This window comes from Sinocyclocheilus rhinocerous, unplaced genomic scaffold (genome assembly GCF_001515625.1).
Source record: "Sinocyclocheilus rhinocerous isolate Xijiao unplaced genomic scaffold, SAMN03320098_v1.1 scaffold875, whole genome shotgun sequence".
Lineage (NCBI taxonomy): Eukaryota > Metazoa > Chordata > Actinopteri > Cypriniformes > Cyprinidae > Sinocyclocheilus > Sinocyclocheilus rhinocerous.
The window spans coordinates 408253-436167 of NW_015659463.1; the positions used below are offsets into that span (position 1 = coordinate 408253).

Here is a 27915-nt window from a genome sequence, read left to right on the forward strand (position 1 = left end):
AATATAAAAAATAATTGTTAATGTCTATAATTACATACAGTTTATGTGCTATTTTTTTATAAAAATATTAGTCTGTATACAAATTATGTGCTATGCAAGTGGACTTTTTACTTATTTAAGCTGCAGAATCTTTACCAAATGATTGTTTGACATAATGGCAAAGTCATTTGAACTTTTGTATTTCCCATTGATATTTTTAAGGTGGTTTTGACGCATCTTCCTGGTCAGGAGTTGACCTTGGAAGTTTTTGATAGGGACATGGACATGAAAGATGACTTTATGGGCAGGTATGAGGGCTGCTGTCAATATAATCCATAAGAATTCTAAACATTGTTTTGTTTTCGCATTATTTAGGGATGTATTGTTTTTCTTTTAGGCTGAAGATGAATCTGAGTGATATAATTAGCTCCGAATACATTAACGAGGTGAGTGTATGTGCATTTGTAGTAATACGTCTAAAAATAAGCTGCATTGATATACTGATTCATATGCTTTTGTGACTGTGTGTCAGTGGTTTACTCTGAGCGACGTTAAGCGTGGCCGTGTTCATCTCGCTCTGGAATGGCTGCCCACTGTAACACAACCAGAGAAACTACAGCAGGTGAGCAGAACTGTCTCTCGTCCTCGTTCACTGTCTGTCTGTGTTGACAATGCATTGATAAAACAAACTGATTTATTCTTCAGGTGTTGCAGTACCAGTCAAAGAGCTCGTACCTGAATAAGACAGTGCCGACTGCCGCTCTCCTGTTTGTGTATGTGGAGCGCGCGCATGAGCTTCCTGTGAGTGTGATATCTCTTTAACATCTCAGTTGTTGAGCGCAAATGGAGACTGGGATCTTCCTGTCAAAGACAATATTGTAATCTTCCAGTAATCTTGCATGGTTCTCGTCGATCGCATAACTGTGCTCAGATTTGCCAAGAAACAGTGTGCAATCAGAAGACGGAGATCTCAATATGAAGTCAAACATTTCTCAAATGATCTTACGGCTGCTATTTTTGATATATAAATTATTGTTTATTTAGCAAAGATGCATTGAATTAAATTGATTAAAAGTGTCAGTAAAGTTGTTCTCTTAAATCTTAATGTCTCTGTGTGTTTAGTTGAAGAAGAGTGGAAAGGAGCCTAAAGTTGGTGCTGAGCTGATTTTGAGAGGAACTTCTCATAGAACCACGGTAAGAAACTGTTTTTGCTCTTGAATTGATTATTGATGAATGATGTGTGGACACAGTTGACATTCCTTTTTTTTACTGACACTGTGTGATGTAGGTCTCTGACCGCACCAGCTCTCCCCAATGGGACGAGGCATTTCACTTCCTGGTTCGAGATCCATTGAATGAAGACCTTGTTATGAAGGTAAGAGAATGCAAACAGCACATTTTGATGTTATACAACTGTAGTGCTTGGCTTGCAACGCACCTTACCACCTGACTTTAACCTTTCTACCTCACTTTTTCTCTTCAGTTGTCCCACAATTGGGACTTCTCTCTGGGATCTGTGGTGATTCCCATCAAAGAGCTTCTCTCTGAAGCAGATCTGATGCTGGATCAGTGGCTCGATCTGGATGGAGCGTCACCCCAGAGTCAGATTCTTCTCAGAGCTCAGCTGAAGGTAAAACACACACACATTCTGTTATTTTAAAGTTTAAAAAAAAGTATCTTCTGCTTACCATTAATCTGATCAGAAATACAGTAAAAACAGCAATATTGTGAAATATTATTACAATTTAAAATAATGGTTTTCTATTTTAATATTTTCTAAAATGTAATTTATTTCTGTGATGCAAAGCTTAATTTTCAGCTGCCATTATTCTTACGATGCATTTATTTTCAATTTTCAATTTTTTGTTTTTTTTTTATGAATAGAAAGTTCAAAAGAACAGCATTTATTTGAAAACTTTGAAAACATTAGAAACATCTTTACTCTCACTTTTGATCAATTTAATGCATGAATTCCTGAATAAAAGTATTAATTTCTTTTACGGGGTTTCTGCCGGTCTTAAAAAGTCTTAATTCACCCTTCCACAATTTAAGGTTTTAAAAAGGTCTTACATTCATACAGTCATGGAATTAAATCTTGCATGCACTGCAAAAAATCTTCTTCTATATTTTTGTATTCCAATACAAATATCTAAACATACTTAAATCAAGACACATTTATTTAAAGGGGTCATATGATGTTGCTAAAAAGAACATTATTTTGTGTATTTGGTGTAATGAAATGTGTTTATGTGGTTTAAGGTTAAAAAAACACATTATTTTCCACATACTGTACATTATTGTTTCTCCTCTATGCTGCAAAAAAAGGTAATTGTTTTCTGAGAAACTGAACTAAATTAAGTGAGTTTCTGCTTAAAACAAGAACGAATATCTGTCAATGGGGTATTAAAAATGTCCGTTTCAATTAAATTTTTCTGAGCAGTTTGGCAGATATTCTTGTTTTAATCATAACCATTTTGTTCAGTTTCACAAAAAACAAGACGACTTATGTCACATTGCTTCTCATGTAAATGCATCTTGATTAAAATTACTTTAAAATATATTAAGTGCATTTTCTTTACTTGATCTTAAAAAAGTTTTTTTTTTTTTATCTGTTTTCAAAACAAAAATCTAACTGACTACTAACTTTTGAATTGTAGATTCAAAAGAGCAGCCTGTGCATTCTGCAACATATTAATATATTAAAAATGAGTTTTCAAATAGAAAACAATACAGTTTGATCAGTAGTGCTTGATGTTGGCTTGAACTGTGCCTTTGAAGTGTTTTGTACTTGATGTGGTGTTATCTTATGTTGTAGATTCTTTGCCCTAAAGAGACGGAGAGCTCTGAAGACCATGAGGAGCCGAAACATCCTGAAGCGTCCAGCTTTAGAAGAAAACCAGAGGAGGAATTAGTGCAGGAGTGAGAGGAGGAGAATTTCAAATCATAGAGCCCTCAAACATTTCTTTATTGATAATATTTAATAAACAGTGCCTTAAAATGAAGTTCCTAATTAAAATAAATAGATCTGCAGAACTGACAACCGATGTTTCATTCGTAATTTATCTTAAAAATTGATAATGAAATCCATCGACTGTTAATAGTAATAATTAATAATAATTGTTACCGTAAACAGATGTATTTAAGTAAGTGTGGTTGTTTATTAATTATAGTTGACTGTTATATGTTTTTATGGATATTTATTGATTGATGTTTAAGAGGAACAATGTTTCCTGTTCATATCGTTGCATTTTATGTAACTTCTGTGGCCACATAAGAGCGAAAAGACAATAAACGTACTTTGACTTTGACATGTGTGTGTCTGTGATTGTTTGGGGGGGTTTTAGGTCTAGTATTGAGGAGGTCCCACCATCTCCTGTTAGCAGGACTTCCTCTGTGTCAGTCCCAGAAGAGGAGGAAGTCCCTGAGGTCACAGAGGTCCCAGAAGTTTCCAGTTCAGATGACCTTCGACCCTTGCACACCAGCCCTGACCCCAGCTTTGGTGCCGAGGTGAGGAATGTTCAGATGGATGGTGGACTGTTAATATGGCTTATAAATGCAAACATACCAACACAGTGGGGTGATTTGATGTTTTTTAGGGCGCGCTCCGCCTCCACCTGCTGGAAGCTGAAGATCTGGTAGCGAAGGACAAGATGATGGGAGGGATGGTGAAGGGGAAGAGCGACCCGTATGTCAAGATCCATATCAAAGACAAAATCTTTAAGAGTCATGTGATCAAGGAATTAAAATCAATAATTATTTTAATCATAATGTCATTATTTCAATTTTAATTTATTTAATGATATTATAGATTATTTATTAAATAATATTATAAATTATTCGACTTAATTCGATTTATTAAATTAATTTAATTATTTTACTTTTTTTTTAAATTTTTCAAAATTTTGGTCCCACTTTATATTAGGTGGCCTTAACTACTATGTACTTACATTTAAATTAATAATTTAATACAATGCACTTATTGCGTACATACATGTTTTTACATTGAACTTATATTTTTTAAAATACCTGCATGTAAATACATCTGTAACTAATTTCTGTAATTACATTTATAATTACACTGTTGACCCATCCCTTACACCTTAACCCACCCATAAACCTACCCATACCACCAAACCTGTCCCTAACCTTACCCCTGTCCTCAATAGCAGCAAAACTGTTTTGCAATACAATATGAACACAATAAGTACATTGTACTTATTTTTTGATGTAAGTACATAGTAGTAAAGGCCACCTAATATAAAGTGGGACCAAATTTTTTATTTAAACAGTATTTCAGATCCATTATATATTACATAAAACATTAAACTACTTTTTTGATTTTCTTTTTACTTAAATGATTAAATATGGTACAAATAAATTATTGTTTTGTTGAAAATGAATGATGACCATATTTTTTATTTTATTTTCTTTATTGATTTTACTTTTGTTAATTTAGTGTAACTGAAGCACTCTTATAGTTTTTTTTTTATTACTAATTTTAATTATTTACAATTTTTGTATTTTTGTTTTTATTTTAGTTTTTTAGTAATTTTGTAGTCTGTTTTTGTCATTGCTCTTAGTTATTTTTTAAAATATCTATATAGTTTTTATTCATTTTTATTTGTTTTAGTTATTTCAGCACATCAAGTACTAAATGAAAATGAAAAATGTTTTTGGCAACTACTGGAAATAAGATAAGTTTTTTATATTTTATTTGATTTCAGTTAGCATGTTTTATTTTGAGTAACAGAAAGGATTTGTATTTTTTATTTAATTGTTTTAGTTTTAGTTAACTTTTTACTAACTTTTTAGTTTAGGTAACTTTTAGATAACTATAATAACTCTGATTATTTCTTATCATTTGCAGGATCTCAGCAAAGTTCCTGATTCCACTCCCAGTGAGGGTGGATACATGGAACCAGTCAAAACATTTGGATCAGCCCATGAAGAGCAAAAACCAGAAGAGCAGTGCGTGAAAGATTTGATATAACCCTGATTTAGCTTCAATTAACAAAGTACTATATTATTAATACTCATAATAATGATGGGCCATCATAGAAAGATTGATTTCTTCATGTTAAACAGGTCTCACAAGAAGGTTTCCCCCAGTGCTCCTGCAGAGGAGTCAAAAGTCAGTAGTTCTGCAGACGTTCGACCCCAAAAGACCTGCCATGACCCCAGCTTTGGCACCAAGGTGAGTCGAGTCAAGTCACCTTTATTTATACAGCGCTTTTAACAATACAGATTGTGTCAAAGCAACTTTACAGCATTAAATAGGAAATGATATTATTTGTCACACTGCTGGACCATTTAGTAACTGGCGATTAGTTACAGGACCTTTCCCCATGTACATTAATATAAATTTTAACTTGACTTTTCAATATTGATATAGTCCATGGACACATTATGCATCAAAACCCCTTATATATGTCATAATAAATATTCATAATGGATTTGATCTTTGTTCATATTTTCTCTCGTTTCCTCGTAGCTTTCAAGTGCCTTTGAGCAGCCCTTAGGCTCAGTGGTTCTACCAATCAGAGAGCTGCTTTCAAAACCAGATCTACTGATGGACCAGTGGTTGAGTTTGGATGGAGCAGGTCCTGACACTCAGATTCTGCTGAGGGCACAACTTAAGGTCAAACAATGATTCTTATGCTTTTTCTAAACTGTAATAGGGTTAACTTACTATTTGCCTTTTTCAAATTGTCATTTCAGTTCTTAAAATCAAAATATATATTGTATATGGATCTCTCGCAGTTAGTTTCATGTTGGCGTGTCAAGTTGAGACCAGAAGACATTTGTAAATGTCTAAATTACACTTGTTTAATATCAGATTTTGGACTCAAGTTTGGATACAAGTGTCCTTCATCGTAAAAAGCCTGTTGTTGAAGAAGAGCATTCAGTGGGTGAAGAGCAGGAAGAAAAAGCTCCAGTCACTGTTGAACACTCACAAGCTGCAGTCAGTAAAGAGTCTGAGAAGAAAACGCTGCCAACAAAAGGGTTCGATTGTTTTGTTATGATTACTGATTTCTTAAAAGTCATTTTGCTTCATTTGGAGAACTAAACCAGACTGCTTGTGTTTGTGATGAACAGGGTCAGTGAACTGGCAGCCTCTACTTTAGCACTTCCTGCTGTATCACTGCCTGAAGAACATCAGAAACAAACAGACGCCCATGATATAGATGACCATCACACGCCATCTGTACCCAAAACACAGCCTGCCACTGAGGTTAGTTTGTGTGTGTGTGTGTGTGTATAAAGCATCATTTACTTAAAGATTTTATTTTAATTAATTATTAATTTATTTTATATAATATTTGATTTTAAATTAATTAAAATCAATAATTATTTTAATCATAATGTCATTATTTGACTGTCTTTTTACTTAAATGATTAAATATGGTACAATAAACATTATTGTTTTGTTGAAAATGAATGGTGACCATATATATATATATTTTTTTTCTTTATTGATTTTACTTGTGTTAATTTAGTGTAATTGAAGCACTCTTATAGTTTTTTTTAATTACTAATTTTAATTATTTAAAATTTTAGTTTTTATTTTAGTTTTTTAGTAATATTGTAGTCTGTTTTTGTCATTGTTCTTAGTTCTTTTTTTAAATATCTATATAGTTTTTATTCATTTTTATTTGTTTTAGTTATTTCAGCACATCAAGTACTAAATGAAAATGAAAAATGTTTTTGGCAACTACTGGAAATAAGATAAGTTTTTTATATTTTATTTGATTTCAGTTAGCATGTTTTATTTTGAGTAACAGAAAGGATTTGTATTTTTTATTTAATTGTTTTAGTTTTAGTTAAATTTTACAAACTTTTTAGTTTAGGTAACTTTTAGATAACTATAATAACTCTGATTATTTCTTATTTGCAGGATCTCAGCAAAGTTCCTGATTCCACTCCCAGTGAGGGTGGATACATGGAACCAGTCAAAACATTTGGATCAGCCCATGAAGAGCAAAAACCAGAAGAGCAGTGCGTTAAAGATTTGATATAACCCTGATTTAGCTTCAATTAACAAAGTACTATATTATTAATACTCATAATAATGATGGGCCATCATAGAAAGATTGATTTCTTCATGTTAAACAGGTCTCACAAGAAGGTTTCCCCCAGTGCTCCTGCAGAGGAGTCAAAAGTCAGTAGTTCTGCAGACGTTCGACCCCAAAAGACCTGCCATGACCCCAGCTTTGGCACCAAGGTGAGTCGAGTCAAGTCACCTTTATTTATACAGCGCTTTTAACAATACAGATTGTGTCAAAGCAACTTTACAGCATTAAATAGGAAAATAGTGTGTCAAAAATGCAAAATGACAATAGTAAACACTCAATTTTCAGTTAAAGGCAGTTCATCATTGAGTGGTACATTTCTTGAACTTTTAGGTTCCTAGATCAGCATACCATTTTTTAGGTGTAGATGTAAAGATGTTGGAACATGTCCTACTTGGCAGGATGACTTCAGTATTCTTCTAATGTTATGATTGTTTAATGTCTGTCCCATAGGGGGTGCTGCGTATCCACCTGCTGGAAGCTCAGGATCTGGTAGCGAAGGACAACATGATGGGAGGGATGGTGAAGGGGAAGAGCGACCCCTATGTCAAGATCCATATCGGAGACACAACCTTTAAGAGTCATGTGATCAAGGAGAACCTCAACCCCACCTGGAACGAGATGTATGAGGTGGGAATGCTGGGAAATGTAGTTCGGAAAAATCAAGGTGTCGCAGAAATGTCTGTAATGGCTATGATTCATGTGTATTTATGCTCATGTCTTAAATATTTTAAATTCTTATCTGTAAAATAATAATAAAAAAACATTACTTTAAAAGAGATTAATAGTTATGTTTCCCATTTTTATTTACTAGATGATTCTGAGTCCTGATCATAATCTAGATGTGAAGTTTGAGGTCTATGATAAAGATTTTGAATCTGATGATTTCCTTGGAAGGTTAGTACATTTACAACCATTATTACTCATTAAAGCACGGAAACCAGATTTTTTGCATTATTACATAATTTTTTGGGGAAAACTAGGCACATTCCCCATCCATTTCATATATATCATGGTAGTATTTGTTTTCAACTTATGTTGATTTAAAAAAAAATAGTAAAACAATTTTTGCTGTTGATTTTGGGGTGAAATATGCACCAGATAAATCTTCGGAAATTCACTCTAAACAAACAAAAAAAACTTTATTTCAGATGCATAAAATAAATGACGTTTTACTTTGTCTTCATGTGTGTTCACAGGTTCAAGCTCAAACTTGGACATATCATCAGTTCCCAGTACAATGATGAAGTGAGTATCAGCATATTTGGCTCTGGTTTGTAAGATCATAACACAATCAGCACATGAACCTGTCCCCGCTGCCTTTTCTTTTCCAGTGGTTTACTCTGAATGATATAAAACACGGTCGAGTCCATTTGGTCCTGGAATGGCTTCCCACCTCAACACAGCGGGATAGATTGGATCAAGTCAGTTTTGCACGAAAGCACACAGAGTCTGTTGGTTGTTATATATATATATATATATTAAATTGACATAATACTAAAAATTGTCTTTTTTTTACTAGGTAATGCAGATGCAAAGCTCTCAGACCTACCAGAACAAGTCTGTGCCGTCAGCAGCGTTGTTGTTTATTTACTTCGAAAGAGCTCATGATCTGCCTGTGAGTCGATGTACTTCTACACACTATCAGTATCCTATCATTTATAGCGCTTGCATTAAAAAAGACAATTTCTAGTCAATACTAAATTAAGTAGAATATGTTTGAATTTGTTTCCATAATGTTTCAATATTTTAAGCTATTTAAAAATACGTATTTATGTATGTATAATATTATATATTAATATGTATATATAATATCTATTACATAACATAGATACATAAAATACAATATATATATAAAACGTTATTTTAAGAGCTTTATAAAAATATTGTATATTAAACTACTTTTATATATATTTGTATTAATTATGTATATCACTATATGTATATTTATTCTACTGTATTAAGTATTTCACTGACTATAAATGATCTTTATTAACAAAATCTTTACAGTATACGTTATTTTAATGATTGGAAAAGTAATGATTTTTTATTTTTTTTATAATAACAACCTGTCGTTAATTCTTGATGGTTACATGTCTAGTTGAAGAAAAGTGGAAAGGAACCCAAAGCTGCTGCTGAACTTGTACTTGGAGGAACATCCTATAAAACCAAGGCAGGAGACTTTTATCTATAATAGCAATCATGCAGTCTTATAAAAAGTTAAATGGTATATAATTTATTTGTAATATTTTAATTCATTTAAATGATTTTTTCTGTGCTCTCACGTTTAAAGGTGTGTGATCGCTCATCTTCTCCTTACTGGAATGAAGCATTTGACTTTCTGGTTTATGACCCCAAAAAAGACATACTTGTCATTAAGGTGAGGATATTTTAGCCTGAAATGCAGTTAATACCATTTTGTGAAGATTGCATGCATTAAATGATGCACTGAATAATAATCAACAAATATTCAGCAGCTGCCATATATGATAATATATATTTAAACTTGTCATTATTGTATACACCTTAGTGTCCTTCAGGTTAAGTACATACTTAACACACATCAACAAAACTAAACTAACATGCTCAGTTGACCTGAAAGAGAAACTGACAGTAGAAGAAGAGTTTAAAGGGGTCATATGATGTTGTTAAAAAGAACATTATTTTGTGTATTTGGTGTAATGAAATGTGTTTATGCGGTTTAAGGTTAAAAAAACACATTATTTTCCACATACTGTACATTATTGTTTCTCCTCTATGCCCCGCCTTTCTGAAACGCGTCGATTTTTACAAAGCTCATCAGTCTGAAAAGCGAGGTGTGCTCTGATTGGCCAGCTATCCAGTGTGTTGTGATTGGCCGAATACCTCAAGCGTGTGACGGAAATGTTACGCCCCCTACCATATCGTGATGCCCTGTCCGGCCGGAGCGACGAGACAAAAACATTAAAACCCAATATAAATGATAAGGATTATAATGACTTATACTGTTTTTTTACGCGTTGCATTGCATCGCGCCGCATAAACATAAAACCATGTCTGCATTTGTGATCTGAGAAATGACAAACTACAAACGCTACTCTACACTGCTCAAAACTCGCGTTTGAATCATCAGTGGCAAATCCTTAAAATGAAAACGTACTTAAATACAACTTAACCACTGATTTCTAGTCGAGTCCTGTTTTGGAAGGCCAAACAAAGTAGTTTCACTTTCACAACGAAACACACAGCGCCTTCACGACATGGCGGTGGTGGCAACAACAATACTACAGCGAGAATATAAGTTACGCCTTCTTTCTTTGCGTGAACGTTTGGGCGGCGTTATGCAAATCTTCCGAGATCGTGACGTAGGTATGTGGGGGTGTGTTAGAACGAGCCGTTTTAGGTATACGTGGTTGACTCTTTAACTTTTATAAAGAATATCTCTTTGGATTTGAGACTTTAGTCTTTGCAACTTTACAGATCTTCTTTATGCACCAAGAGCTTGTAACACTCCAAAGAGAAAGGAAAAATTGAAATCGCATCATATGACCCCTTTAAGCGAATGTTGCTATTGCGCCCCTTGTGGCAACACTGAGAATGCAACAGTATTTGTGTTTAAACTAGAAGGCTTTCTGCATTAGATCTTAAATTATGATTATTTCAGACTCTCGTTTGATTTATTGTCATTCTGAGCAGCTCTCAAGTGCCTGGGACCAACCCATGGGCTCTTTGGTTCTTCCAATCAGAGATCTGCTTTCAAAACCAGATCTACTGATGGACCAATGGCTCGATCTGGATGGAGCTTCACCAAAGAGCCAGATGTTACTCAGGGCACAGCTGAAGGTTAGACAACTTGAGCTATCTGCGCTCATTTTGATGGTTGTTTTAGTCACTCAGCCATGAAATAGTATCACAATGCTGTAAATATAATCAACATTTTCTCTTCCATCCAGATCTTGGATTCAAAAATGGCTGCCTTAGTGGCCATGGGTTCAGGTCCTGTGTTGAGTAATAAGCAGGCGGCCACCACTGGTCAGATCAAAATCTCCCTTTCCTTCCAGAAGAAGCTGACAGTGATCATCCATGCGTGCAGGTCTGGTGTGATTAGAAACCCTTTCGACTCATTTCAAGTTTAGAAGTCGCCTATGTAAGTCTGAAGTTTGAGGTGAAGTGAGGATGTTCTGTGTTTGTATGTTTTCAGGGGTCTGGTTACATCATCTAAGGACAGCTTAGACACCTACGTCTCCCTCATTCTGCTGCCGGATAAAAGCAAGGCCACGAAAAGAAAGACGACTGTGAAGAAGAAAAATCTGAACCCTGAGTTCAATGAAAGGTTTGGAGACGTGTGTGTGTGTGTGTGTGTGTGTGTGTGTGTGTCGTTCATGAATAAGAGAGATTTAAGTGAGTTGTAATCAGTTCTGTGAACTATGTACCATGGTAGTACATTACTTTTGCTTTGGAGCACCATCTAAACACAATGGTGTGTTATTGTAATTATTTAGTAACATACAGTGGTGGCCAAAATTGTAACAATTAATGGCTAAATGAATGTTTGGAAATGTAAACTGATATTTCCTACTGACACACTACAGCAAAAGATAGAAATAACTGACTTAAAACCATTTTAGCTGGTGAAAATACTAGTGTTCTAATACTTTTGGCCACCACTGTATATACAATATAGTATAATACCATAAGGATGTGTTTAATTCATCTTTAAACATTGCATTGTGTAAATCTGTCTTTTGATTTTATGTTCTGAAATGTGTTTGCATTTTCTGTCTTAGATGTGAAGTGGTTTCAGATGAGTTTTTATCAAACCTTGAACCAGTGAGTGTGTCATAATCTGCAATGTTGTTCTGTAGGTTTGAGTTTGATATGAGTGTGGAGGACGCTCAGAGACGAGAGCTCAGCGTTTGTGTGAAAAACGCATCCTCGTCCTTCATGAATCGAGACAAAGACGTGATCGGCCAGGTCAGTCTGCCTGGGCTCACTTCAGCTGTACAGGAATATACTGCAAAAAAAATATCTAGACTTCCTAACACTGAAACATATGTGCACAAAATTGTGTAAGATAAGACTTGTTTTCAGAGAATTAATCTTGAATTATGAGTAACTTTTTTTGTATTCTTTGTTTTGTATTAAATTTTATAAATATTTTAATTTTATATGTATATTAAAATTTTATTGTAATTTATGTTACTAATATTTATTTAATTTAATCATCACATTTAATTGTCATTTTCAAAATGTTAGTGTTTCATTTATTGTTGATTTATTCTTGTAGGTGCAGATAGACCTGGGACATGCTGACTTAGTCTCTGGAGTCACAGAATGGTGAGTTTTTGTACTTTTAATACACAAACATATAAATATGTTCTCTAAGCAACACTTTCCAATGTAATTATTATGTATTGTTTATTTTGTTCTGTTATCTGTTTAACTTTTTCAAAGACAGAATTTTTATTTTTGAATTGTTCCTTAAATTGTTTTTCTTTCTCGGTCAGGTTTGATCTGAAAGAAGAGCAGAACTAGCTCTAACTAGAACACAGTGTTCTTGACCTGAACACTTCACAGCCAACCTTAAACCTCTTCCTGAAGTTCATCAGGTTAACTCTGCTGTCATGTATTGCTGCCAGTGCTTCCCTTCCACCTTTTTTTATAACTTCACAAAAACACATATATTTCTTTCCTCCGTCTATTTATCAACAGATGATTTTTGAGTGACCGGATTATATGATGTGATTGATCTTAGTGATTTGAACATATTACTGCATTGACAAATCAAGTATTTAATCAAGTATTACATCAGAACTGATATATAAATTGGTGATATCTGTATAAATCAGTATCAGACGACTGAATGCTAACCGTATGTATTTACAGAGATGTTGAGCAGGTGTCTGGAAAGAGTCTCGTCTTCCTGTGCAGGTTGCAGGACGCTGCATTTGTGTTTAAGTTCAGAAGGAAAAGGATGTTTTAAAATGGGTTTCATGTTTTGTTTTGTTTTTAAACCAAAGAAATATTTCTTTTTCTTTATTGAAAATGACAGGATACAATACTAGGTCTAAATGTACACATTTATGAAGGATTATAATTGACAGAAATTTGTGCACCAAAAATATAAAGTGGTGTTATTTAGTCTACACATCACCACCTAAAAACTATTTCAGATATTTAATGTGCTGTCACCACAATCTTTGTGTTGCATTTGGATAATTAGCTGCTGTTTACACATTGATGTGGCTTATGCAGCTTCTGTAGTCCATTGTGATGCCAAATATCGAGAAACTCAATTTTTGGGCCAGAAATATGACTTTAAAGCTTGCATGTTACATTGTGTTTGATTTTAGGCCTTAAAAAAAGGGGGGAGTTATTTTGTGGTCATTTTTATTTGCAGTCATTTATGACAGTCTATACATAGGGTTCCCATACTTGTGAAAACCTTGAAACAACAGGGAATTTAAATAGATTTCCAGACCTGCAAAAATCATGGAACATCATAAAATGTTAAAAGTCCCAGACATTTCTAAAGTGAGTGTAAATTTCTGGTTATGCTTGGACATTGAGTTTCAGTCATATGCGTTGAATCAAATGCATTGAGCTGCATTCAGATCTCGGGCTCTATTTTTTTTCTGTTTGGAGACTTTTGAACTCCATGTATGGTTGTTTAAATCACTTCGTTCCAAGGATTGGTACCCGAGTTACAAATGAAACTCCAGTAATGTCTAAAATGATTTGAATGATACTTAATCACTAATAGTTGGCTATCTTGATAAAAGTCATGGAAATTCATTAGTTAAAAGGGTGGGAACCCTGTACAAGAGCTAGACCAAAAGTAAATGCTTTTGCTGAGCTTTGTTCACGTTGTCATGATTTTTCATGTTTATAATATACTTAATCTATAACTACCATTCAAAAGTTTGGGGTCAGCAAGATTTTTTAAATTAATACTTTTATTCAGCAAAGACAAATTAAACTGATCAAAGGTGACATTTATAATGTTACAAAATATTTATATTTCAAATAAATGCTGTTCTTTTGAAATTTCTTTTCATCAAAGAATCATAAAATAAACTGTATTTTTGATTAAATAAATGCAACACTGGTAAGAATGAGACTTTTTTTAAAAACAAACAAAAAAAATCATAGAGTCCCCAAACTTTTGAACGGTAGTGTACAGTAGTTTTTCTTGTCATGTTTTACTTTACTAGTTTGAGTTCATACAGTATTTTGCTGCATTCCATTTGTTTTCTATCACTGTGTGCATGTTACTTTTATTTTCACAAGTTTTATATTCTACATTATAACATGCTGTAATGTGTTGAGATTTATGTGCAAATTGATAAATACCAAAGAACCAAACCATGCTACAGACGACCATGTTCAGCTGAACTGCACTATTCATACTGCCACACATTTCTGAATGTATTATCTCATATTCACCGCTGTCAATAAAACAGTTATGGCATCAGAATGTTGTCAAAAGCCTTTTATTAATATTCAAACGGCATAAGCAATACTACATAAAAATCACTAAAAAGACCTTCTGTGGAAGTTTATGATTTTTATTTACCAAACCAGTCTGTGTTGATCATGCACAGCTTTATTGATGCTGCATTGTGCAAGCAAACAAACTACATCTGCCACCATTTAAAGGTCATGTGGTCTTTTTTTATGTAGTATGTGAAGTGATTTATAGATCAAATCAGCCCATCAATGCTTTTGTCTTAGTATTTTACAAAAAGACAGTGTAACACGCAGTTCATACATGAATAATATAATGACAACACGTTTTCTCATGGTTTAAAGACAAGAGAGCGTTTCTCCCTGAAGGGAGACATTATCAGCCTTCAAACCATCCAATAACGACTTCCAGGTCCATTTAGGCATCTTCCTACAAATAAAGCCTTCAAAACCGTTTCAGTTTTATGTGAGACTGGAAAAGAAGAAATAATGAAGTTTAGTTGGATTTGAAATAATAATCAGAACATTTTTAATTGGATAAACTATATGTATTTCTCCAGACTTGAGTTGTCATCACATACCTGTCGATGAGCGAGTCTCTCATGGTAGTTGCGATGGCGCTGGGCTGCGTTTCACTCAATCTGAAGACGCTCTCGATGACGGACAGCTCAGTGCTCGTGGTGTCCAGCCCACAGAAGGCACACCAGTCGTTCACCACCATACCAGCAGCGATCACCTCACTACCGCGGTTCACCGTCCCAGCCTGCAGAAAGAAAACAATCAGTGCTCGGTTATCAATGAGCCAGCATCAGTGCAAAGAAATCAAGTAGTTCTTTAAGAAGTACATTTCTAAAGCTTTCTGACAAAACACTAGTTACTTCAGTCTAGGGTTTAACTATGTATTGAATACGTTTGCCCCTATTAATCATTTCACATAAATATTTAAATAAATACTAAATAAGGCTGAAAATTTGGGTTTGGCAGAATCAACTATCACTGACATTAAAATGACAAAGATTAACAAAAAACTAGTAACTATGATACAAATTTTCAAACACATCCTCTGTGTATGTATTTAGCATCAACCCCAAGTACGAGAAATGATAATAGTATTTCTTATCTTAGTAAACACCACTATTTATATGGTCTTTTTTTATGTAGTATGTGAAGTGATTTATAGATCAAATCAGCCCAAAATCAGATTCAAACGTTTGGGTCGGTAAGATTTTTTACATTTTTTAAAGAAATCTCTTAAGCTCATCCAGGCAGCCTTTATTTGATTAAAAGTATTAAGTATTTCTTTCAACAACAACAACAAAAAATCATACCAACCCCATACTTTTGAACTGCATGTATATGTTTTGAATATAATATATCATAATCAGTCAGTAGAATTCCATCAAGTGCAGATGAAGTGATTGTCAGATATTAGAGAGCGGTCACTCACCACTAAAGGTACTTGCAGGAGTGATGAGAGTTCATCTTGATCTTCTATGGAGGTTTTGGGGTGGACGAGGCCTCCCTGGTTACTGAAGGCACAGTAACTACCCACAAGCACCTGCTCCGCAATCGTCTGTCTGAACACTTCCACCTTGAGAGTGTCTGCAAGAATCTCTTCTGTTTCCTGTGGACAATAATTCCCTGAATTTAATACAAAAAACATCAGCTTTGGGAAATAAACTTTCTAATGGTTTCATCAGTCTTAGAGGCTTTTTAGAGAAATATAAAACATCATTGGGAAATAATTTAGAGCCATTAAGACCATTTAAGGTTCGGAGAAAGCGCTGATTTCAGAGAGTCTTCCATTAGGGATGTTCTTACTCGGTCCAGATCAGGATGAACTAGAGCAACGTAGTCGTTACAAGCGATGACGTTCCCCAGCGCAGAAAGACGCTCTTCTACTCTCTGAATCCGCACTGAATCTGGCAGGCAGTTCTTAATGTGCTGTAACTCTTGATCTGTCGTGTTGTTGGGCACCAAGAGACCGTGACGATTTCCTGCAGAAGAGCATCCCAAGACGGACACACAACATCTATTATACATCACGTATGAGGACATAAAAGCATAACAAGACCTAATCTGCTCTAGCTGCTAAAAGGTTAATTTCATCACATTAAAGGTCTTGTTACGTTATCTACTGAAACAACATCTGTATTTTTGATCAACATACAAGAAATACAAAAATTATGTTAATCGATCACAAATTTGCAAAATAAACTGGATTGGATAGATTTTCTTACCTACACACATTCTGCCAATAATTCGACATCCTGCTATAGAGGCATGAACGACAGGCATCGTTTCTGACAGCTCACCTTCAAAGACACTGTGGGGAAAAACAGACATTTTATATATTTATCATATATATATATATATATATATACACACACATACACATATTTTCGGTAATCTAATTTATGACTCACCTGTAAAAGTTTTCTGAACCGCCAATCGCCACCAAGCAATATGTGTTTGTGAGTTTGGCAAAGCAGCCAATTTCATTATTCTTTTCAAAAGATGCACGGACTGCCATTCTTCTGCTATTGAACTGATCAAAGCTGTCTGAAACTGATGAGAAACAACATTTACAGTGAGATAATGATGATAATAATAAGAAAGAAAATAGGGTAGATATAAAACAAACATTAGTAACAGAACACAGCATATATATAATTATGATCGGATAAGTTGGGAGTTTCTGCTCTACAATTAGGTTTTGATCCAAATAGATACATAAACATTCATATTTCAATAGAAAATTATTATAAAGGATAATCATATTTCTAAACAGCGCATATAGTGCTATTTTAGGATTAAATCTCATCTTTGTACCTGGTTTTGATTAGGTTAGAGAAATGTACTTCTGAAACTATTATTTTTAAACATATGGGACTCTAGGGCACCATGATTAAATAAAATAATTCTCAACAAAACCTCAGGGTTAAACTCGTTCCAAGTAACTTTCATTTAACCAGTACTTAGTCAAGGTAACGTTAGCTAGCAGTCGGCTAAATGAAGTTATTTTAACTTCTCTATTCGTTAAACGCTATCAATTCTGTGTCCTCTAATAACAACGCAGGTTAATAAAACATATTACATCCTAAATGTTATAACTGTACTATAAAATTCATGCCAATTACAACAGTAATCTTATATTTACCGATTGTCACTCTATGTAGAAGCGAGGCCAGCCGAAAAACCACGTGTTCACTTCACTTCCTCGACGTGCTGACGTCAACGCGTTACGGTACGTGATACGTTAGCCCATGTTGTCATGAGAAGCACTGCTGCCTTTGTTTTGATATCAAGTTCTCAGATCCTTATTCTTTGAACAATGAAGAATCCGTATTCGTGTTAATAAAGGCTTTTTGTATTTAAAAATTGATTTAAGTTAGACACCGCATTTCTGTCCATCTGTTGAGCATATACAGAGCATTTCTACAAAATCTCTCAAAAACCTTTAAAAAGTTAGATGTTAGATGTTATTTTTATTGATTTTTTTCTAATAAATAATATAAATTAATAATGCATTATAATAAATAAAACAATTAAACAGCAAACAAAAATAATAAAACTAATAAAAACAATCACATAAAACGACTTTTATTTGCTTTTTTTGACTAAAATTGTCAATTGTTAATGAACTGATATATACATTTTGGTATAGTGTAGTCTGTGTACGTTTATTATAATAATTTTAGAATAACACTGTATAACATAAGATTAAAAGAAAATACTTAACCCGTTCAGTGATTCACTTTTGCTGCAATTTATTCCTTTTAATAGCATAATCAAAATGAATTAAATAAATATATATTCTGTTATCTTTTTAAAATGAGCACATTTACATTTCTATAACCTGTTGTTGTCTAAACGGCTGAGACTGGCGAGCCATGTTCGCACATGTTTTTGTCATCCGCTATAAACCTGCGTAGCAACATGACACACCTCTCCTTGCACTAAGGATTTGTGAGCCAATCACGATTGAGTTTCGGCGTGACGTCGTTTTTGTTGACACATTTTCGATTAGCTGGCCACCTGTGAAACGTCATTGCAGCAGCGCGCGACCCTCGACGTCCACCCCGCGTTTTCTGCCTGGAAACGTTTCGAGCTAATCGGTGCTGTGAAAACGCAGGACTCCGGGGGCTGGAGTCGGCGTGGGGTAAAGTCTTTCCGTGCCTCGGTTCGTTAACGCACTATTGATCTGTTTTTGTCCCAGTCACGGTGTCAAACGCTCCCTAAGTGCTTGCTGCGTAGGTAGGTTTTTGCAGTGTCCTCAATACATTGCTGTGCTGTCTCTGTTGTGAGTCACGGTCTCAAACCGAATCATCTGCGAACAATTTTGTGAGAAAGTTGCAACATAAAGATCTACTAAATTCGGGAAGGTTTCCTGAGACATGTACCATAGTTATACCATGTTTTTTTCATCTACATTTGTATTAAGTACCCTGGAGCACCATGGTACATGACTATGCTAATTATTCAGTACCATGGTACTTTTTTGTAGAAGGTTAATACTGTACAATCAAAAGCAGTAGCCTACTAGTTTATCCTGACTGCAGTGAATTTGCAATTGAATATATATCATAATAATCATCTCTAAAATATGTGTGAATGAAAAACATGCAAATCTAAATCCATTGTTTTTCTTATTATAAAAGAAATGGGGTCTGATCAGAGTACCAGTTCGGCTGCTGACCAGCAGCAGAGGGATCCAGGCAATCTGTCATTGCAAGGTGAAGTATCTTCATCCAGTGTCCAAACTGATACCGGTCCTGAGCCCTGGGACAGTCTGGATCCAGACACTGACCTGCCACAATGCCGAATGGGCACCAGAAAGGTAGACGACATGAGCTTCATGATAGCCTGCACTAACTGGTATTAAAAACCAGAGATGTTGCACTGTGAAAGAACTGATTAGACTGGACGTTTCGTCCACGAATGAGTGCCAAATTTAGTGCAGGACAACAGAAGACATGGAGGCGCTGGAATTGCAATGCTGTTTAAATGGGTTTGATGCAAGTTATGCCATTAATAAGTTGTGCAATGTGTTTTAAGACATCGAGAATAAAGCTATGGCTCATGTTTGTATTCACAAACACAATCTGTTCTGCTGAACAGCTGTGCAATTATGTACTGATTGCATGATATCAAAATCATGTAATATGTAGTTGATATCAACCTGCACTAATGAAGTATGTATGTATAAATATATCATTATATATTGTAAAACATCCATTCAAAAAGCATCAAACGCTTGGCATTTCTGTAGTTTTATTTTATTGACATTTCTTTAAACATGGTGATATTACATACACAGTGTAAAACTGTAGACTGAAACCGAAATAAAATCGACTCGTTTATAGAATTAAAAACAGGATTTAAGAAATAAAACTTAAACCATATCTAATATTAGTAAATCACTCCGTTTAAGTTCACTCTCATTCTTAATAATCAACATTATGCATGACAATGTGAAATCATAGGCTACCGTTAGAGTGAAAGAAAAATACAAAAGGTCTGAAAAGTTTCAGTAAATCTTTGTATTTACATGACCATTAAAACCTGGACGAGGCTGAGCAGACAGCGACATTAGACCTGTCAATCAGAAAATATCAAAATTGCAAGGACAGAATCTGAATTTATTTAAACCGCAGAGTGAGACGTTCACTCTTAAATTCTTGTCAAAGGGAAAAAAAGAACCGATTATGTACAGGAATACAGTTGAAATTCCCCCATGGTCAGTCAAGAAAAATAATAATAATAAAAAACAAACCAAAAATCTTTAAAGCTATCTCAGATCAAATCTCCATTAAAATTAACCCTCTGTAATTAAAAAGCGTAAATACAGTTGGTTCCTTGACTACCTCTGATATGTTTGTCCTATTGTTAGTCTCATAAAAGGACCATAAAAAACAAAAGGCAACAGCAGACCGGGTTAAAAGTGACTGTTATCCAAAGCCACGATCATACCCATTAAAAAGAGGCAAATTACCAGAGAATTCCTATTTACGTATCTCCCTGTACAGTTCTGTATTTTTTTTTTCTGTGCAACTAATGTGGTTATAGGCATGGCTTCACCTTGATTTCAAATTAAACTGTCTAGAATACCCTTATGTCTCCATTAATGATAAATAAATAGCTTTTCATATGATAAGCCTCTATTGTTACAAACCTTTCACTTGACCCTATGACAAACATTTCTAAAGATATCCACCTTTGATAAATACACTTTAGTTCTGTTAAACATTTCACCTCAGAAACTGCTGAATGTTCAGTGTGTTAATATATACACATAATACTGGCTTAGCTTCAGAATTCCTCCTGTTTTTTCACAAAGGAATCTTTAAGTGATTCGTTTAGATTTAAAGAAAAGTAATGGTCACATCATGCATTTTTAATAATGCATGAAAGTGTAAATGTCCTCCAAGAGGCATTTGAGACTGATATTCTAGAGATGGTCTGAATCACATAGAAGGGTAAAGGTCATATCTGTAAATGTTGGTCGTCCCAGATGGAATTACACCAGCATACATATGTTTGGGATTGCATATGCAATCCCCATAATGTGCATTTGCCAAACCGGGCCAATATATTGTACAGAAACGTATGGAAGTAAACAATTTTGTGTTTGCATATAGTTTGGGAGAAGATTTATAGTCTGATTTTTATGCATTTTGCAGAAACACCTTTATGTGGATAGCAATGCATGATGTGACCATGTGTAAATACCCCTTGTGTTTATCCATTATTCTGCAAATAAATTTGACATATTTTGATCTCAATCTAGTTAGAGTAACTTCTGTAGCATTGCTACGAGTTGTCTTCCGTCACAAGCCATCCTCATATAGATAAAGAATATACTTTAACACTCTGAGCATTTGCTATATAAGATGTCAGACAGACATAATAAACACATAAAGCCTCTAAAGTATGGAACACACTATTGTGCCACATTGTCAAATTCAGTCCATGGCTTATCAGAGCAAGTGGTTTGCCGTCTTTTGTACCAGCAACAGCTCATCGGACAGATTCAAAGTTGAGGAAGACAATTGGTGATGCACAGTGTGTTCCATTAAAAATACTCCCACCCAGCACTTCCTGTACCCGAGACATTAGAGAACCAATAAAAGCACCCGACAGACATTTTTGAGCTAAGTGTTAGACAATCCACACCGAACACATGAAAGTCACTTCAACGTAAGACATACAGCATATTACGTTCATTCGAAGAGGATGGATGAACCATTGAGAGATCATCTTCGGTAGGCAACGGTAACAAAGCTATTTCATATTCAGATGTGTTCATTGTTCATGTTCCTGCCTGGCACCAGTGTTTCAAATATTACACTTGGTGAAAAGGTAAGGTCATAGCAGGAGACCGTGCAAGATGGTTGGAAACATGACCTAATAAAAGCAAAATGTAGAGATTGCAAGAAATCAAGCCAATTTTGACACAAATTACTCTCCTATAAAGACCTAATGCCATCAAAAAGAGATCCTCTTTTGTTGCCGACTGATAAAAACAGCAAAAGAAGAAAAGGAGTAGAGTACAGTAGCGAGTGGGAGGAGGTGTTAAGACTGCCCTAGTTTTTATAAATCATTCTTCCTACTCTGTGGAAATGGGTAGGCAGGTGAGGAAAGGAAAAAAACGCAAACAAACATTCAGATTGATGTTATGAAGCTAATTAGTTTGAAACTGCCTCCTAACCACCGATAAAAAACATGTTGAAGTCTTCAAGGAGTGCCAGCGGTGAACCTTTTACCCCGTAAATGACAAAAGACTGCAAGAATTCCTTGGTATTCTTTTCTATGGCCTTTCTACCTACATGGTTTTCAAGTCATTTTTTGTTGTTTTGCTTGTTTCGTTTTTTTGATAATACTTGAAATTCATGTACAAGTTTATGTTGACAACGAGACAAGGATTTGCTGGCGTTTCGCAAATCTGCCGTTCCTCTAACTCTCCGGGAGAAGAGAAAGTGATGGTCTCGGTCAAATTCCTCTAACTCTCCGGGAGAAGAGAAATTGATGGTCTCGGTCAAATTGGAGTGATGGTTCCTCAACCGTTCAGACTTCACCTGGTTAGCATAAGGCCAGGGCACAACTTCAAACGTTCAATCCCCAGAAGTTTTGTCCGTTGGGCTCATGCTAAAAAATTGCAATATTTGTTGTAAAGTTCTGTCTCAAGTGGGAAGGAAGAGGATACTCCCTTTCCTCGTCTTTTGTTCCCATTCTGGGACAAGGTTGTTCTGAAAACAGGCACTGGTCAAACCTCAGCATAGTAGCCCTCACTTATGTTCTCAAGCGTTTGGGGTCCATCGCGCCCCCCGGTCCGTCATACCCACTCCTGCACGGGGTGTTTGTAGTAGGTCACGTGCTGTTGGACGTTCTTGTTCTTGAACTGGAAGATAGTATATACAAGGACCAGAATGCACAGTGAGAGGATGCATGGGATGACCACAGCGATTGCGTTTACAGTGCTGGGTACGTCATTAATGGCGACCATGATGTCGACGTCATCGTGAGGGAGGTGACGGTCCTTGTTCTTTTCTACTTCCGATTGATCGCAGCCCATCCAGTCTTTGAGGATTGATTTTGGGTAGCCTGGCTCCACCGTTAACTTCTGGTTATCGAACTTCCAGTAATCCTTTCCTTTGTAAAAGTAGGTATAAACTAGAAAAAAAGCAGAGAAACAAGTTATCAGTACATTCCATAACCAAAATTCCGCTATTGGTCAACAAACAGATAGTACCGCCTCCAAACTCACACCATTGGTTGAGAGAATGCTGCTGGTGGACATGCTCAAACAGAGAGAAATGTTTTGAAATGCCGCATACCCAGTGTTTGCTTATTTATAGTTATTAATCTAGTAAATTGTTTTTACGTTGAAAAAAATTACACTTCACTATCTGGAATCATTTGAGTTATGTATTAATTGGCATTATTTTATGACTGGAAATGTACTGACTGGAATGAGTTATGAGTGAAAAAGAAGTTAAATCATTAACTAGGGATGTAACGCTGCACCCCCGAGCAAGGTTGAAAATCAATACGTGACGATTCAAAAGGTTAAGATGTTAAACAAATGGCGATACAGTTGGGGGTAGGAGTTTATATGAATGTATCTCTGAGGGGAACTGACTGCCTTTAAAAAAGTTTATATGGTATTTTCTTTTCATCTTGCCTCCGTATAATGCATATTAAAGTAGTGTTCATAACTGCAGCGCTGCTTTGTTTACAGCAGCAACCAAGGAAACGCTATACTGCGGCTGTTCCATAAGCGCCACCTGCTGGCACAGAGTGAATTTGTGTTTTCATTCAGCCCATTTGCCGATTTTGTTTCGTGCTGATTTTTTATGTTGTATAGTATCACAAAACTAAAGTCAGACCATTTTGTTTTTGCTTCAAATTTCTAAATTATACAATCTAATTTCGATTAAAAACTTCAATTTCAATTTCACAAAGAAATGTGCAGCATTTTGTCCAAGCAATAGTAAAAGAACACCTTTTAATTTATGTCTTAAATATCATTCAATAGTATTGTGAAATCAGTATCGTGAGTTGAGTGAATCGTTACATCCCTATCGTTAACTGTCAAGCTAAAGATGTAAACAAACAGTTGTAAACATGAACCAATCATAGAAAGCCATTCAATATAGACCTTATGTAGCTCCACCCCTTTTCAGCACTGTGCTCTTTGTCTTTTGCCTTTCGTTTGTATTTCCACAGCGTGAAGGTAAGGTCGTACAAATTTATGAATGAACCACTTGTTTCAAAATCTTCCCAGTCTACTGACATTTATGTCATCAAACATTACAATGCACATGATAACTTTTGTTAACTCTACAATAAGTAAACCCACTTCACCCGCTAATTACTCTTTAACAGTAATGCTATAGAGCTGCTGCAAAACCAGAAGTTCAAAGACAAATTTCTAAAGATGGCTGCGCACTTATTTCTTGACGCATAAGGTCAATAAGCAAATATTTGTCTTTACATGCAGGCAGAGATGCACGTCCTTTTCAGAAAGCTCAATTCATATTCATGATCACAAAAATAGCTGTCCTTGTAAACACTCAATGACACAGTATTTCAAAAAGTTGTTCCAGTGTTATACAATCCCTCAGAGAGCTGTCAGTCTGATTGCCAATGCCACATAAACAGATGCATTCGAGGCACTCATAAACCGAACCTATACGAGCACAGACCCAGAACTAGACGTAAATACCGCGAATAAGCTTTAGACAGCAACCCCTGAGAGTGTGATTGATGAAGTGCTCGTAAGAGTACTTTCCCTGCTCTTACTCGCGATCTTGCAGAGCAAGACGGGCCAAATCCCTCTTGCAAAATCTGAGTGACAGAAAAATCATGAGCTACGGGCAAACCAAATAGTCCATATAACCCTCTTGGCTTCTCCATCTTGTGTCCTGGCCCTAGGCTCCATGTTGAGACGGAGGTTATGACATGACTTGCAGAAAAGATGATCATTCCTACACTGGATAATACTCAAGAGAGGAGGAGAAATCTGCAATTCTATGCAGCCACAGCAAAAATACTTGACTCTAGAGTATGACACTTGATGATTTACTATTCAACCTGACTGACACTAGCTTCAACATCAGCCATAGCACAAGTGAGAATAACTGTTTCTCACTCATCATCCATAGTCAGTAGCCCGTTTTGGTTTCTGTACTGCTAAACTTTAATTTTGATTCTGATTATTTACGAATCCTCACTTTATTCACATTTTAGTTATATATTCAATATTTTGTTGGCAATACAACATGAACCAATATATGGAATATTAGAATGTTTTTATCAAATATTTTATATTTTATTTTAAAAATTACATAAAATTCTTATTATTATTTTGATTTTTTTATTATTTTCAAATTTTACATTTTAAAATGTTTTACTTTTTTTATATTTGAAATAAATATAGAAAATATTACAGTTTATTACTATATTGTTTTGATCAAATATTTTATAAAAAATAAAATGTTTTACAAATATTTGATACAAATGTTTATGAAAGTCAAATGGATTTTTACATGTTTTACTTTTTTTAAAAATATTATTTGAAATATTTAAAATATAAATATATAAAATATTGTGGTTTATTGCTATATTGGTGCAGCATGTAAATAAAACATTTTAAATAAAATAAAATTCTCGCTTGACATAGATTTCTCCTGTATTTCATTTCTTTCTAGCATTTTCAAGTCGTTTCAGTCTTTTTTGACTAAAAACGTAGAGCAAATTAGCACTGACATACATATCCAATGCTTTGAAAAGCTATTTATATCTAATATTGTTTTTTTAGCTATATTGCCTTGTCATAGTATCACTTTAAAAGAATTAAACCACATTTCCTCTTTACATAGTACCTTCCAATGATTTCCAATCATTTAGACATTATGTTCTCTGCATTAAAACATTGAGGGTCATATGATCCATTATATTAGCTCTCTACCGGAAACATAACATCACATAATACAGTATCTTGCTACAGTCAGCTGCCATTTTGCTATATTTGTAATCATGCATCGATTGTGACAGTGAATTTTAATACCCAAAAGTTGTGTCTGTCTTTTCCTCCAGACCCTGTGCCAATCCAGACCGGCTATCAGATCACCACTGAGGATGAGTCAGAGCCAAAACAGTCACTGTGACAACACAACAATATTGCAGCGACTGCGCCAAACAAGAATAAGTGGAACACAAGACCTCAGCGCATTTACTTCTATTACCTACTCAATACAATACATAAGTATGCTGCGATAGATGAACACTGAGTCAAAATAGCAGCAGCAGATCATACATGCAATAAATAGTCCAATGCATTCATAATAATCTGAATAAACCATTCTTCCGCCAAGTAATTTCAATCATGCTTACCGTTCCCAAGCAACACCGCGTTAATATTAAATGTGCGCTTTCAGGTGTGCATTTATTGGTATTTTAAATCTGCTTCAAATGCAATTCATCCAATGACAACTATCCATTTTATAAAGCTTCGCTGATTATAATAGCAATTTGTTGCACTGCATTGCACTACAGATTAGACCATACTACTCCAGAATGAAGCTCAACCAACTTGAACTCCTCAAACCAGAGGGAAGCAGTCAGATAAAATGCCCACCGATCACATGGCTGATTGCCACATTAAATATTGATCGGTTATTGGAACCTCGATGACTCACATCCTTCTCGACTGATGAAGGCTCCTTGCGGTGCATCAGGGATGCCCTTCCAGACGCTGATGGGTTTGGGATAGCCTGGGTCAGCTGTATGCTTCTCCTCATTGTAACGCCAGTACTGGTCGCCCTTGAAGAAGTAGGTTTTGCCCACAGGTTCCCAGCGTAAGGCTGTGTCGATGCCATCGCGGGGCAGACAGTTTCCCAGCTCTACCAGGCTGTGAGGATACCCGGGCTCTGCTGTAACCTCCTTAAAGATCCAGTATTTATCCCCTAGAATCAAAACAGCAGTAGATAAGATCAAAATTAAATGGATTATATTGAATTATACTATTGCATAATGAAACAATGTGCTTATCTACGCCACATATTGTGTATATATGGAAGCTTATTTACATCAAGGAATAAAAATTTAAGTGCAACATTTTATATACCAATTCAGTGTTTTTCCTAGCAATTCTGAGTTTATATCTCACAATTCTGACTTTTTCTTGCAATTCTAAATTTCTCTCTCTTTTTTCTCCTTTAAGAAAGTCTGCATTTAGTGATAAAAACTCAGCATTGCAAGATATAAACTATAAAAAATATTATAAAAATGTAAGAACTGTGAGAATTGTGACAAGTTTGTTTCCTCTGAGTAAAAAAAAAAAAAAATAAGGTGATTGCAACTTTTTATTTCACAATTCTGACTTCTGAGTGCTTTTCTTCTGCGAGATATAAACTCAGAATTGCAAGATATCAAGTTAGCATTTTGACATGTACACTCAGTATTGCAAAATATACACTATACACTTGTGACTTTATTTCACAATTCACAATGACTTGTTTTCTTGCAATTTTGCCATTTATTCTTGCAGTTTATATCTCGCAGTTCTGTGACTGTCAATTCTTTAAAAAAAATTATATATATATATATGACCCTGGACCACAAAAGCAGTCTTAAGTCGCTGGGGTATATTTTTAGCAAAAGCAAAAAAAACATTGTAAGGGTCAAAATTATAAATTTTCTTTTATACCAAAAATCAATAGGATATTAAGTAAAGATTATGTTCCATGAAGATATTTTGTAAATTTCCTACTGTAAATATATCAAAACTTAATTTTTGATTAGTAATATGCATTGCTAAGAACTTAATTTGGACAACTTTAAAGGTGATTTTCTAAATATTTTGATTTTGTTGCTCCCTCAGATTCCAGATTTTCAAATAGTTGTATCTCGGCCA

At 35.0% G+C, this 27915-nt stretch overlaps 3 protein-coding genes across 3 annotated transcripts in view; 1 reads left to right on the forward strand and 2 right to left on the reverse strand.

The window, feature by feature from the left end:
- LOC107723894 (extended synaptotagmin-1-like) overlaps nt 1-13957 on the forward strand; it is a 26936-nt gene extending 12979 nt beyond the window's left edge. Inside the window, exons 18-47 of the mRNA XM_016532622.1 lie at nt 202-287; nt 377-425; nt 512-601; nt 685-780; nt 1102-1173; nt 1268-1354; nt 1463-1609; nt 2795-2898; nt 3324-3486; nt 3576-3707; nt 4847-4947; nt 5065-5173; nt 5471-5617; nt 5816-5982; nt 6076-6211; nt 6875-6975; nt 7093-7201; nt 7503-7679; nt 7864-7946; nt 8249-8297; nt 8384-8473; nt 8572-8667; nt 9151-9222; nt 9343-9429; nt 10725-10871; nt 10982-11121; nt 11230-11361; nt 11894-12002; nt 12316-12365; nt 12536-13957. Of these exons, the coding sequence (XP_016388108.1) occupies nt 202-287; nt 377-425; nt 512-601; nt 685-780; nt 1102-1173; nt 1268-1354; nt 1463-1609; nt 2795-2898; nt 3324-3486; nt 3576-3707; nt 4847-4947; nt 5065-5173; nt 5471-5617; nt 5816-5982; nt 6076-6211; nt 6875-6975; nt 7093-7201; nt 7503-7679; nt 7864-7946; nt 8249-8297; nt 8384-8473; nt 8572-8667; nt 9151-9222; nt 9343-9429; nt 10725-10871; nt 10982-11121; nt 11230-11361; nt 11894-12002; nt 12316-12365; nt 12536-12563 (3156 nt within the window). The 3' untranslated portion in view covers nt 12564-13957. The remainder of the gene's footprint in view (nt 1-201; nt 288-376; nt 426-511; nt 602-684; nt 781-1101; nt 1174-1267; nt 1355-1462; nt 1610-2794; nt 2899-3323; nt 3487-3575; nt 3708-4846; nt 4948-5064; nt 5174-5470; nt 5618-5815; nt 5983-6075; nt 6212-6874; nt 6976-7092; nt 7202-7502; nt 7680-7863; nt 7947-8248; nt 8298-8383; nt 8474-8571; nt 8668-9150; nt 9223-9342; nt 9430-10724; nt 10872-10981; nt 11122-11229; nt 11362-11893; nt 12003-12315; nt 12366-12535) is intronic.
- A 206-nt stretch (nt 13958-14163) lies between these two features.
- On the reverse strand, nt 14164-17763 carry eif6 (eukaryotic translation initiation factor 6). The gene is made up of 7 exons (XM_016532646.1): nt 17656-17763; nt 16922-17063; nt 16736-16821; nt 16317-16492; nt 15943-16119; nt 15077-15258; nt 14164-14967 (listed from the first exon to the last, which is right to left on the reverse strand). The coding sequence occupies exons 2-7, from the start codon at nt 17026-17028 to the stop codon at nt 14958-14960; spliced, it is 738 nt and encodes a 245-aa protein (XP_016388132.1). The 5' UTR covers nt 17029-17063; nt 17656-17763; the 3' UTR covers nt 14164-14957.
- A 3858-nt stretch (nt 17764-21621) lies between these two features.
- The window catches only part of LOC107723920 (matrix metalloproteinase-24-like), a 37656-nt gene continuing 31362 nt past the window's right edge, over nt 21622-27915 (reverse strand). The window contains exons 8-9 of the mRNA XM_016532649.1: nt 26699-26965; nt 21622-23168 (exon numbers count right to left, since the gene is read on the reverse strand). Coding sequence (XP_016388135.1) covers nt 22831-23168; nt 26699-26965 — 605 coding nt within the window. The 3' untranslated portion in view covers nt 21622-22830. The remainder of the gene's footprint in view (nt 23169-26698; nt 26966-27915) is intronic.

What these genes read in the sequence shown, in the direction of transcription:
- eif6 (XM_016532646.1), bottom strand. Translation starts at nt 17,028, where the DNA reads ATGGCAGTCCGTGCATCTTTTGAAAAGAATAATGAAATTGGCTGCTTT. An exon ending in GGTTCAGAAAACTTTTACAG is followed by an intron (nt 16,822 to 16,921) that starts GTGAGTCATAAA and finishes TTTTCCCCACAG; the next exon opens with TGTCTTTGAAGGTGAGCTGT. An exon ending in TATTGGCAGAATGTGTGTAG is followed by an intron (nt 16,493 to 16,735) that starts GTAAGAAAATCT and finishes GCTCTTCTGCAG; the next exon opens with GAAATCGTCACGGTCTCTTG.